Here is an 11,725-nt window from a genome sequence, read left to right on the forward strand (position 1 = left end):
AAATGATGAGCTGCTTATAACTTATTATTGAGCGCGAGTTAGTACTTTGGATTCGGATTAGAGTTTTAATTTTAAGAATTACTGATGAAAATCAATAAGAAATTGATAAGCTTGGTGTCTGAAGAAAGGACGAGTACGTTGCTCCTTGGATTCGATTACGCTAAGAGAGGAATGAGGGAGATGACCGTTGCAACTCCACTCGCGTCTATTAATGAGTCAACTCACGTGTACATTTTAATCCACTAAGTTGCTATAACAGCGGGCATCAATCTAGCCTATGAACTAGTTCTAATCCTAGCCGGCCATTACAACAAGAATAAAAACATGACGCACTGATAGGGAGCTCAAGGAAGGGAGCAGTTCCTGCTTGGAAACGTTGCATGAAATAAATAAAAAGCATAAACAACAAGAAGAAGAAAAAACCTCAATTCCGTAGCGTAGAAGAAATCTCCACAAAGCTTATATCTCAACACGTCATCCACTCAGAAAATTACTTTTTTATCAATTGTTATACACAACCATGTTTCTATCTTTGTCATTGCGTCTTTATAACGTGACACACTAGCATGTATATTTGGCGGCTCATTTCAAAATATATATATAACCTTGATTGGCGCGTGTTTTCGGCACTTATGTAACTAGTAATTCATAAGAAAATGATAATTTTGGGAAATATATCGAGTGAAACTATGAAATTTAATGATGTTTATCCTTATAAAAAAAAAAGAAAAGAAAAAAAAATCCGTTTCTCCATAAAGGTTAAACTTGTTCATAATGGTGGTCTGAGGGGATCTGAACGTGCAGCCAAGACTCTACTGTCTTCGCCATTTGGCGGGAAAGTTAGGAAAGTAATGTGTCTTCTATATTTGTTTGAAATACCTTCTGCACTTTTGGTAATTTGCTTCATAGAGCACAGAGCCCCCTCGATTCTCGTGGATCTCATCTTCTAATTTAGCAGTGAATTGGGCTTAGTTCATTACTCATTTGGTAATTTGTGTCAATTTGGTATTAATTTCATATCCTTATTTGGATTTGACCAGCCTAAGAAATTCATGTATTTTATCTGCATATTGTTTGGATGGCATCTGTAAATTAATTTTCACACTATATATGTGTATGTATGTGTTTGGGTGTGTATCTCTTCTTTGCTCTCAGAAAGAAAAGCTTTTGCTTTGTGTGATTTTGTGTGTGCTTAGTGTGGTAGAGAATGGAGCTTCAGGGAAATGGTGGAGCTTCAGGTGATGGACGTGAAGCATCGAATTCCCGCAGAGGCAACAAGAATTATTATCGTCATACTACGGAGCAGATACGACGACTTGAAGAGTAAGAAACAACCTCCAATTAATTTATCTTCTGAATGTTGTTGAATGACCAATACATGATTGTTCCTTACGTCGATATCATCTGATCTGTTCCTCCGAAAACCAAAAAAAGAAGAAATACTTACGTCGATATCATCTTTTTCATGAATCAAATGCTCACTTTGAAATCAGTTAATTAGAGACTTTTCTTTTTCAAGCAGCCATAAAATTTGCTACAGATCCCAGATCAATGCTTGTTTGAAAGGTCTTGGACTTGTTTTGTATATTTTAATTTTTCGTACATAGACTAATCTGCAAGTAATTCTTAGTCTTATACCTTTTGCTTCAAGCTGCCAAAAGTTGTAATTGACTGCATATTGTTCTTTTATGGTTAACAGCTCAATTATCCATTGAATTTTGATGTTTTTTGACAGTAGATATTACGCCTTGATCTTTGTTTTTCTCCAATTTGATGTGGCTTTTTCTCTGCAAAAATTAAAACACGGGGTTCTCTTGGATGTAGATTTTTCAAGTACTGCTCTCACCCAGATGACAACCAACGTCAACAGCTGAGCCGGGAGTTAGGGCTTGAGCCAAGACAAATCAAGTTCTGGTTCCAAAACAAAAGAACGCAGACCCAGGTTTTCCATTTTTCCTACTCTAACGACTTGGATGTTTAGATCTTATATTTTATATTGCATATGTAACATGCTTGGTAATTTTTAGGCTCAAAATGAGAGCGCAGACAACACTGTTCTTCGTAAAGACAATGAAAGGATTCAATGGGAAAACTATGCAATCATAAAGGCCTTAAAGAGTGTCCTTTGCCCAACTTGCGGTGGTCCACCGTTTGGAGAAGAAGCTCGGCAGCTAAGTCTGCAGAGACTTCAGCTGGAAAATGCCTATTTGAAAGAAGAGGCAAGTATTTGAAATGTACATAATCTCTCATCCGTAGATTCGATCATTCTTAAAGATCTCTATTGTTAATTATTGTTGATTGTGTTTATATATGGATTCGCTTTAATGATGTCTTGCAGCATGATAAGGTAGCCAGCCTTCTTTCCAAATACATAGGGAAACCACCATCACAAATTGAATCGCTGGCATCTGTAGTTGGATCGACGCTGGATTTATCATGTTCCACCAACCAAGGGATTATCGGAAGTCCGCCCCTTAATCTCAATCTTACCAGCCCTGCATTAGCTTACCAAATACAAGAAATCCCTGAAAGGGAAAAGACACTCATGGCGGACATTGCTGCCAGTGCTATGGAAGAACTGGTCTCACTTTTTCAGATCGGCGAGCCTTTGTGGGTCAAATCCACAGCTGATGGGCGATATTTTCTCAACCGTGACGACTATGATAAGTTATTTCCTAAAGCCAATCAATTCAAAACCTCTGGTGCGTGTGTTGAGTCTTCGAAAGATTCAGGAGTAGTGGCCATTAATGCAGCAACCTTGGTTGACATGTTCTTAGACTCTGTTAGTTCTATAACTCGTTCTTTCATTATTTCCCAATATATACTGAGAAAGTAATATTACACTGCTGGAATGATCAAAGAAGGTCAAGAAAAACGATTTATTTTTGCAGAATAAATGGGAAGAACTCTTTCCCACAATCGTTACGAAAGCAAAGACAATTGAAGTACTTGAAAGTGGAATGATGAAAAACCGGAGTGGTTGCCTACTGCTGGTACATATGAAAGCCAATGCGTTGTTGAGTTAATTAATTATTTTCCTATAGTTTGTCACAAATACTTATACGAATCAATTTCTTTAATGCAGATGTATGAACAAATGCACATTCTCTCACCTTTGGTGGCGCCACGGGATTTCTACTTTCTTCGTTATTGTCAGCAGATTGAGCTAGGCACATGGGTCATTGTTGATGTTTCCCACAACTTCCCCAAAGGAAGTTCTTCAAATCAATCACAATCTTGGAGGCTTCCTTCGGGGTGTATGATCAAAGATATTTCATGCGGCTGCTCCAGGGTGAGTAGCTTCATCTCTTTAGCATAAGCATTTATAATTGGATCTGCAGCGCTTACTATTACTGAGAATACGTTTGTCAAGCCAACGGGAAAAACCAAGAGAATACCTCACATTTCCAATTTCTTTAGTTTAATACATTTTTAACAATCTTGCTCTTGTCATGCAGCAACATTTATACTTTCCCATCAATTATCAATGTTGTTCAGGCTCCGTCGACATCACAATTATTTACTTTTCACAATCGCTATCTTCATGACATTACATGCTTCATCCGATACACATTCTTATATGATATTCCTAATTTTAAAGAATTGTTTCATAAATATTGACTGCAATAATCGTAGGTAACTTGGATTGAGCATGTGGAGGTTGATAAACAAGCCCATCGGCTCTACAGAGATCTTATATGTAGAAATGTTGCATATGGAGCTGAGAGATGGATCGTTACTCTTAAGAGGATGTGTGAGAGATTGGATTGCTTGATGGTCGAAGTTGAAACTACCTGTGAGTTTGGAGGAGGCAAGTCTTCCTTAATTCCCTGTTAGAAAATAATACATTGATATTTGCCAAAATGGAAAAGAAAACTCTCTAATGTTAAGTAATCCTTTATTGTTCCCCTTTTTTGTCCGAATCATTTTGTAAAGCTTTTGGATTTTGATGAGCCTTATTTCCATTGTTTAGTGGTTATTTCGTCCGAAGGCAAGAGGAGTGTAATGAAGCTCTCTCAGAGAATGGTCAAGAACTTCTGTGGAATGCTGAGCATGGCAGGTAAAATTGACTTCCCTCAGTCGTCCGAAGTGAACAATAGTGGGGTTCGAGTCTCTGTTCGTAAGAGCACAGAAACAGGACAGCCCCATGGCATGATTGTCAGCATTGCTACTTCTCTTTGGCTTCCTCTACCGTCCCAAACCGTCTTTAGCTTCTTCAGAGATGAGAGAAATAGAGTTCAGGTTTTTACCTAACAAAAAGATCCCTACTCATTTTGTTTTTATCTTCATTCCAAATAATTAGAGGTTGAAATGTGATATGATTGATACCTTAATTTGATTTCTCTTTCAGTGGGATGTTCTGTCAAATGGAAATCCAGTGCATGAGATTGCAAACATTCCAACCGGAACGCATCCCGGAAACTGTATATCTGTCATTCGGGTAGTTTCATTTCCTTCTTCCATTTTTTCTTCTTTCCGAAATATATTATTCCGGAAATATGGGGAAACTAAAGTTGAACTGATGCTACTTCAAATGCTAGAAGGATGAGAAAAATATTTTTACCTATGCTTTTGGCTTTATAAAGAGTTCAGTTTGATTTATTTCAATGGTTTCTGTGGAGCAGCCTTTCACCCCTACCGAGAATAACATGCTGATGCTTCAAGAGAGCTACACGGACCCTTTGGGATCCTTAGTCGTATATGCTCCAGTCGACATGCCAGCTCTTAACGTAGCAGTAAGTGGCAAGGACTCTTCCAACATACCTATCCTCCCATCGGGGTTTGTGATCTCGGGCGATGGCCGTGCTGAAATAACTGGGGATTCAGGACATTCCAAGGGAGGTGGTTCACTTCTTACAGTGGCTTTCCAGATATTGGTTTCCAGTCCCTCAACTTCAAAGCAGATGAACATGGAGTCGGTGGCAACTGTCAACGCTCTCATCAGTTCCACCGTTCAAAAAATCAAAGTTGCTCTCAACTGCTCGAGCTTGGATTAACCTATTTGCGGTGGAATTGTAATTCTTATGCTAAGAATAAAACTAGTTTCGTTGGAGAAGGTTGTGAATTCAATCTTTGTGACTGTTTTAAGACTCCGTTTGAATTTCTTGTTGAATAGTTGGCTATGTATAAGCTCCTATTTTAGTTATTTTTTTGCTTAAGGCTGCTACTTTAGTTTTTTTTTTTTTGCTTAAGCTTTGTCATCTAATGCATATTGACCGTGGGGTATATAATTTTTGCTGCCTGAGCTACAAGCCCGTTACAATTCGTCGCATACAAGGCTGCAACTCTAACCAAGAAAATTTCAAATCAAACCGTTTCCATTTTCAGAATATTGTGAACCTTTTGTATTGAAATTTCTTTTAAAACTACAATAGTTTTCTAGCCTTACAGCAACAAAGAGCATGACTAGAGTAGAGATGCTTTTATTCAACAGTTACCAAAGGACATAGCAATTTTAAGTAGAGCAATAGAGTTAGTGGGTGAGACCATTAGTTATTAAGGGGAATGAAAATCGACCTGGATTGAACATGCACCAAGGTGCATATGCATGATTACTTTTCGTTACTGCGATAAAACGTCATCTGCAACAAAGCAACAAGTTTGACAATAACGGTCAGTTTGGGATTGTTGTGTTTTATTGTTTTTTACTGTGTTTAAGAGTAATTAGTTATAACATAAAGTTGTTGAGCTTTTGTTAAACCGTATTTTTAAAAGTGTCGTGAGTATAAAAAAAGTGTAAAAATGTTTGGTAAATTTTAATATAAAAGTGATATAATTGTATATAATGATAAAATGGACACGATAATGGAGTGTTGGTGACATGGACGGTGGAGGGGGTAGTGGTTTGTAACGATGATGGTAATGGCAACAATGGGTATGATAGTGGTTCCATTAATGGGGTGTGATGGTTGGGGTGTAGGGGAAATAATGGTGATAGGAGTAGTGGCAGCGACAGTGGTGGTGGTTGTGGTGTTGGCGGTTGTGGTTTTAGTGATACTTACGGTTGTGGTGGTGGCGTTAGTGACGATTGTGGTAGTCGTGACAGTAGCAACAATGGTTGTGATAATGGTTGTGGCTGTGTATGGTAAGTGTTTGTAGTGGTAATGGTAGTGGTCATTTGTTCTCTAACGGAATAAATTGTGTGGAAATTTAATACTCTATCAACTAGGATATTAGACTATATACAAAAATATTGAGATAACCCGAGTAAAACTTTCAAATGTAATGATGTTTATCCATGCAAAAATAAATTGTGATCCTATTCTAGCCGATATGGTGTTGGGGTTTTACCCATGCATCTCGAGTTCGATAATCTCTCTTTTTTTCTAAATTAATATAACAGTTTCGAATCCTCCCTTCTACTTTAATAATATAAATATTTAAAAAAAAATCCATGCAAAAATGAAAAGAAAAGATGAATTCATTTCTCAGTCAAAAAGGTCTTGTTCATGATTAATGCAGTCTCAGAGGAATGCGAGCTTGTATCCAAGACTTTTAGTAGCTCCGCCATTTTGACAGGGAAGTTGGGAAAGTAATGTGAATTCTATATTTTGTTTGAAAAGTATTTGGTATTTTGTTTGCACCTTCATTTTCCGTTTTAGTTGTGTGTAGTTAATTACTAATTAAGTACTCTAATGTGAAACAAAAATAAATTCAAAAATTTAAGTCACACAAATTAATAAGGAAGAAAATCTAGGACAACCGAGAACCATAAAATCCAAATAAGCATAGATATCTCTTTCTTAATTGGGTTCATTTGGTATTAATTTGGTGTCCTTATTTGAACTTAACATAAATAGATATATACATTTTTATTAATTTGTATATTGTTTGGATGAAATATATGAACTAAATATCTTACTATATATATGTCTGTGAGTTTGTGTTGTCTTCCTATATCTCTTTTACGGTCTAAGAAAGAAAAACATTTATCTTTTTTTTTTTTTTTTTTGATGTGTGACTGTGTTTGCTTAGTGTGGTAGAGAATGGAGCTCCCGAGAAATTATCAATCTTCCGGTGATGGACATGAAGCATCGACTACCCGCAAGGGGAACAAGAAGCGTCAACGCCATACTTCTGAGCAGATACAACGACTGGAAGAGTAAGAACTAACCTCTAATTAATTTATGTACTTTTTACTCAACTTTATTATGTTCATGTTCTAAATCTTCAATGACCAAAACATGCATGATTGGTAAAAAAATACAAATGGATATATATTTCTTTCTTCCTCCATTGAGTATGAAATTAGATCATTTTCCTTATAAACAGTTCTACTATATGTATTTGCATATATACGAACTAGTTTGATGAATTTATATGGGATGTTGTTTAATCTCTGATAATCTCTACATGAACTTGGTTGAATTTGATTTATGAGCTCTTAACCCCTGACCGGAATCACTAACTAAAAGAAGGTTCTGTCGGGTGCAGATTTTTCATGAACTGCACCCATCCAGATGAGAATGAGCGTAAACAGCTATGTAGGGAATTGGGGCTGGAGCCAAACCAAATCATGTTTTGGTTTCAAAACAAAAGAACCCAAATCAAGGTTCTCTAGCTTTCTCTATTCAAACAATCTTTACCAATTTGTTTTTCATCTCTCTTACTTTATAATGAATCTGTTCCCCTGGATTTTCTTTACATGGTATTTCTCAGGCGCAAACTGAGACAGCAGAAACCACTGCTCTCCGTCAGTTGAATGAAAATATTCGACGTGAAAACTTTGTAATGAAAGAAGCCTTAAAGAATGTCGTTTGTCCAACCTGTTTGCAGAGACTTCAACTGGAGAATTCCTATTTGAAACAAGAGGTAAATATTTGAAACATAAACTATTTCTATCACTACAATCTTACCATTCTATCACATCTTTGCTGTACATGTTTCTTCACTACAATGATGTCTGATTAGGCTTATATTTTTTATGCAGCATGATAAGTTAGCCAACCTTCTACCCAAGTATAGTGAGACGCCTGTTGTTGGATCATCGCTAAATTTATCGCCAGGATGTTCCATGAACCAAGTGATAGCCAGACCACCTCTTAATCTCAGTCCTACGAATCCCGCATTAGCTTACCAATTAAATGAAAATGCCGAAATGGAAAAGGCACTCATGAAAGACATTGCAGCCAGTGCCATGGAAGAACTGGTCAAGCTTTTCCAGATCGAAAAGCCCATATGGATCAAATCCCCAACTAATGGCAGACATCTCCTCAACCCTGATAACTATGATAAGATGTTTCCAAAAGCCAAACACTTCAAAAACTCTCCTGCTCGGGTCGAGTCTTCGAAAGATTCAGGAGTAGTGCACATAAGTGCAGCACACTTGGTTGACATGTTTTTAGATTCCGTAAGTTCTATAACTCGTATTTTCATTATTTATTATATATACTGACGAACTAGACTTAAAATTAATGATGCAAAGAAGTTTAAGAAAAACCAACTTGGTTTTGCAGAACAAATGGGAAGAACTCTTTCCAACAATCGTAACAACAGCAAAGACAATTGAAGTACTCGAAACTGGAATGTCAGGAAATCGGAATGGTTGCTTGCAGCTGGTACATAAAAAGCAATTGTTAGGTTAAGTTAATTAGTTATTTACCTATACATTTTATCACTCACATTCATACATTTCAAATTTCTTTAATGCAGATGTATGAACAAATACACATTCTCTCACCTTTAGTGCTGCCACGGGATTTCTACTTTCTTCGCCATTGTCAACACACTGAGCCAGGAACTTGGGTCATCGCTGATGTCTCATATAACTCCGCAAAAGGGAGTTTTTCAAGACAGCCTCAATCTTGGAGGCTACCATCCGGATGCATGATAGAAGACATGCATAACGGATATGCCAAGGTTTGCTTCATCTCTTTAACCATATAATTAGGTCTACATGATAAACTAGTGCTGAGATATGCTTGTTAATCTAATGGGGAAAAGCCAAGAGAATACCTAGAGCTATATATACTTTAGCATCAATTATCAATGGTTAATTACATAGAATACATATCAACAGCAGATAGGACACGATTATTATTTTCATGGCATTACATGCTTCATAAAAAAGCATTCATGTACAATAATTCTGGTTTGTTTATAGTTGGTAGAATCGTTTTTAAAGTATTAAGTCGGAAAATAATAGATTACTTGGATTGAGCATATGGAGGTTGACGACAAGACACAAACTCATCGGCTCTATAGAGATCTAATTTGTAGTAGTGTTGCATATGGAGCTGAGAGATGGGTTGTTACTCTTCAAAGGATGTGTGAGAGATTCGATTGTTTGATGGACGATGTTGGTTCTACTTGTGTGTTTGGAGGAGGTAAGTATCATTAATCACCTCCTATGTTATTCAAAACTAGAAAATAATAATACAAAGATGGCAAGAGGAGCCTAATTTTGAGTTTTGATGAAACATGTTTTCCATTGTTTAGTGGTTACTTTGCCTGAAGGCAAGAAGAGCCTAATGAAGCTTTCCCAAAGGATGGTGAAGAACTTTTGCGGAATGTTGAGCATGGAGGGAAAACTTGATTTCCCCCAATTGTCAGAAGTTGACAGCAGTGGGATTAGAGTCTCTGTTCATAAAAGCACAGAAATTGGACAACTACATGGCACAATCGTCAGTGTTGCTACTTCTTTCTGGCTCCCTTTGTCGTCGCAAACTATCTTTAACTTCTTAAGAGATGAGAAAACAAGAATTCAGGTTTATATCTTGATTTATCAATAATTAAAGGTTGAAATGTGACCTTACTAATACCTAATTTGATTTTTCTCTCAGTGGGATGTTCTCTCTCATGGAAATCCAGTGCATGAGATTGCCTACATTTCAACTGGAACTCATCCCGAAAACCATATATCCATCATTCGGGTAAAACATTTCAGTCTTATGATGTTTATTTTAACAATTTTCATTTCAACAAAGTTTAGTTTAATTGAATTAATGGTTTGTGTATTGAGCAGCCTTTCATCCCGATGGAGGACAACATGTTGATACTTCAAGAGTGCCACATAGACCCTCTTGGATCCTATATCATATACGCTCCGGTTGACATACAAACTCTCAATGTAGCAGTAAGTGGGGAAGACTCATCGAACATAGCTATACTCCCATCGGGGTTCTTGATATCCGGCGATGGTCGTCCTGAGATGGGGGATGCATGTGGTTCACTTGTTACAGTGGTTTTCCACATATTGGTTTCCAGCCCCACAACTTCAGAGCAGATGAACATGGAGTTAGTGGCAACTGTCAATACTCTAATCAGTTCCACCGTTACAAAAATAAAGGTCGCACTCAAATGTTCTGGCTTGGATTAACACATGCTAGGAACAAAACTAGTCTCATAAGACTAAGAAATTTAATTTTCTGACAGTTGTAAGACTCGTTTTGAAAGTTCATTTGGATATATCAACCGGCATTTTTGTAAGGAAAGAGCTGTTTTTCCTCCAAAATTTGTTTTCATTTTGTTTATATTTTTGCTAAGGTTGCTATTTTGTTTTCATTTTCCTCCAAAGCGATATTGGTCATGAGATGAATGAAAGTCGTGCATAATTTTGAGCGTGCAGTAAATGTTTTTAACCACTCGAGCTACAACTCTTTATAATTGCTAATGATGGTTTTTTCAAAGATCAAATCAATGATACCACCCCGCTATAATTCTTAGGGATACGTATATCCCAAAGTGCAAAAAACAAACAATTCACACAAACAAAGAAATTGCATTTACTTGGCCTTTCCCATTAGCTTGACAAGCATGTACTCGGTATTACTTAGGATTTAGATCTAATTACATGGTTGAAGAGATGAACTCACCTTGGAGTATCCATTACGCATGTCTTCAATCATACACACAGATAGAAGGCTCCAAGTTCGAGATTGACAAGCAAACTCTCTCTTTTACGAAGTTATATGAAACATCCGTGATCACCGATCTTGAAGTAATGCTTTGAGTTATCAACCCTAGTAAACAAAACTCAGGCTTACATAACCTAAAACATCAGTAAAAGTATGATTAGGATCATCCCACGTATGGCTTATGATAATATTTACCCAAATTATACTTATTTTGTCATATGTAGGCTTTGATGATTGAATGAATCAAACCAAAATCGGTTGGTTCCAATACACCCAACAACCGCAAAGAAAATTACCATATACAGCCAATTCATGAGAGAAATACTCAAAGGAGTTACACTTCTGTATGAAAATACAATTGTTGTAAGTCTCCATTAAAAAACAGAAAAACTAATAAAAATGACTTAAAATTTTTTAATTTTAATAAAATATCATGTTATAAGTTTTGTTTAATGATTAGTACAAGACCATATTAAAGTAGTTCAACTAAAAATAACCCAACTATAATAAATTATGATTTGTCAATTTTACCCCTAACTTTTTTAGGTTGAGTTCCAGATTTTCATCGTTAATGGAGTTCATCGTTGTTTTGCAGGCCTTCTTCTTTTTCTTTGAAACAAAAATATAGATCCTCATGCTATTTAATTAATATTTTGTATTCTTTCGTTGAAATGTGATCGTTGTTATTATTTATGGTGTATTAGAGGTACTGTTTTTCAATTTTTCTTCGTCAGTGGAGTTCATCGTTTGTTTCTCCATAAAATAAATTTAAGATCGGCATGCTATTAATAATAACAACGGGTCATTGTTTCTGGACTGTAAAAATAAACTGTTTCTGGATTTTAAGTAACATTGTTTCTGGAATCTAA

The 11,725-nt window shown here is 36.4% G+C and overlaps 2 protein-coding genes and 1 long non-coding RNA gene across 5 annotated transcripts; 2 read left to right on the forward strand and 1 right to left on the reverse strand.

The window, feature by feature from the left end:
- Nucleotides 1-868: 868 nt before the first annotated feature.
- Nucleotides 869-5,101, forward strand: LOC126612503 (homeobox-leucine zipper protein ROC8-like). Its single transcript, XM_050280931.1, has 11 exons — nucleotides 869-987; nucleotides 1,197-1,323; nucleotides 1,825-1,942; nucleotides 2,028-2,219; nucleotides 2,339-2,782; nucleotides 2,892-2,993; nucleotides 3,086-3,292; nucleotides 3,637-3,811; nucleotides 3,974-4,242; nucleotides 4,352-4,441; nucleotides 4,626-5,101. The coding sequence occupies exons 2-11, from the start codon at nucleotides 1,208-1,210 to the stop codon at nucleotides 4,995-4,997; spliced, it is 2,085 nt and encodes a 694-aa protein (XP_050136888.1). The 5' UTR covers nucleotides 869-987; nucleotides 1,197-1,207; the 3' UTR covers nucleotides 4,998-5,101.
- LOC126612511 (uncharacterized) lies at nucleotides 4,793-10,830 on the reverse strand. Of its 3 annotated transcripts, XR_007619147.1 has the most exons (5): nucleotides 10,384-10,830; nucleotides 8,681-10,350; nucleotides 8,445-8,555; nucleotides 5,518-5,582; nucleotides 4,793-4,926 (listed from the first exon to the last, which is right to left on the reverse strand). It is a non-coding gene; the product is annotated as an uncharacterized LOC126612511 (long non-coding RNA). The 3 variants fall into 3 exon arrangements; XR_007619145.1 differs by lacking the exon at nucleotides 4,793-4,926 and having other exon boundaries at nucleotides 5,029-5,582; nucleotides 10,384-10,829; XR_007619146.1 differs by lacking the exons at nucleotides 4,793-4,926; nucleotides 5,518-5,582 and having other exon boundaries at nucleotides 8,417-8,555; nucleotides 10,384-10,829.
- Nucleotides 6,627-10,318, forward strand: LOC126612510 (homeobox-leucine zipper protein HDG11-like). The gene is made up of 10 exons (XM_050280938.1): nucleotides 6,627-7,102; nucleotides 7,435-7,552; nucleotides 7,660-7,812; nucleotides 7,931-8,350; nucleotides 8,457-8,558; nucleotides 8,653-8,859; nucleotides 9,146-9,326; nucleotides 9,439-9,707; nucleotides 9,783-9,872; nucleotides 9,965-10,318. Exons 1-10 carry the CDS (start codon nucleotides 6,987-6,989, stop codon nucleotides 10,316-10,318), a joined length of 2,010 nt encoding a protein of 669 aa, XP_050136895.1. The 5' UTR covers nucleotides 6,627-6,986.
- Nucleotides 10,831-11,725: the final 895 nt, after the last annotated feature.

This window comes from Malus sylvestris, chromosome 17 (assembly GCF_916048215.2).
Source record: "Malus sylvestris chromosome 17, drMalSylv7.2, whole genome shotgun sequence".
Taxonomy (NCBI): Eukaryota; Viridiplantae; Streptophyta; class Magnoliopsida; order Rosales; family Rosaceae; genus Malus; species Malus sylvestris.

Excerpts from the sequence above, each read along its gene's own strand:
- LOC126612503 (XM_050280931.1), top strand. The coding sequence starts at position 1,208 with ATGGAGCTTCAGGGAAATGGTGGAGCTTCAGGTGATGGACGTGAAGCA. Across the intron at positions 1,324-1,824 it reads CAGATACGACGACTTGAAGA|ATTTTTCAAGTACTGCTCTC; the intron begins GTAAGAAACAAC and ends TCTTGGATGTAG. Across the intron at positions 1,943-2,027 it reads ACAAAAGAACGCAGACCCAG|GCTCAAAATGAGAGCGCAGA; the intron begins GTTTTCCATTTT and ends GGTAATTTTTAG.
- LOC126612510 (XM_050280938.1), top strand. The coding sequence starts at position 6,987 with ATGGAGCTCCCGAGAAATTATCAATCTTCCGGTGATGGACATGAAGCA. Across the intron at positions 7,553-7,659 it reads ACAAAAGAACCCAAATCAAG|GCGCAAACTGAGACAGCAGA; the intron begins GTTCTCTAGCTT and ends GGTATTTCTCAG. Across the intron at positions 8,860-9,145 it reads TGCATAACGGATATGCCAAG|ATTACTTGGATTGAGCATAT; the intron begins GTTTGCTTCATC and ends GGAAAATAATAG.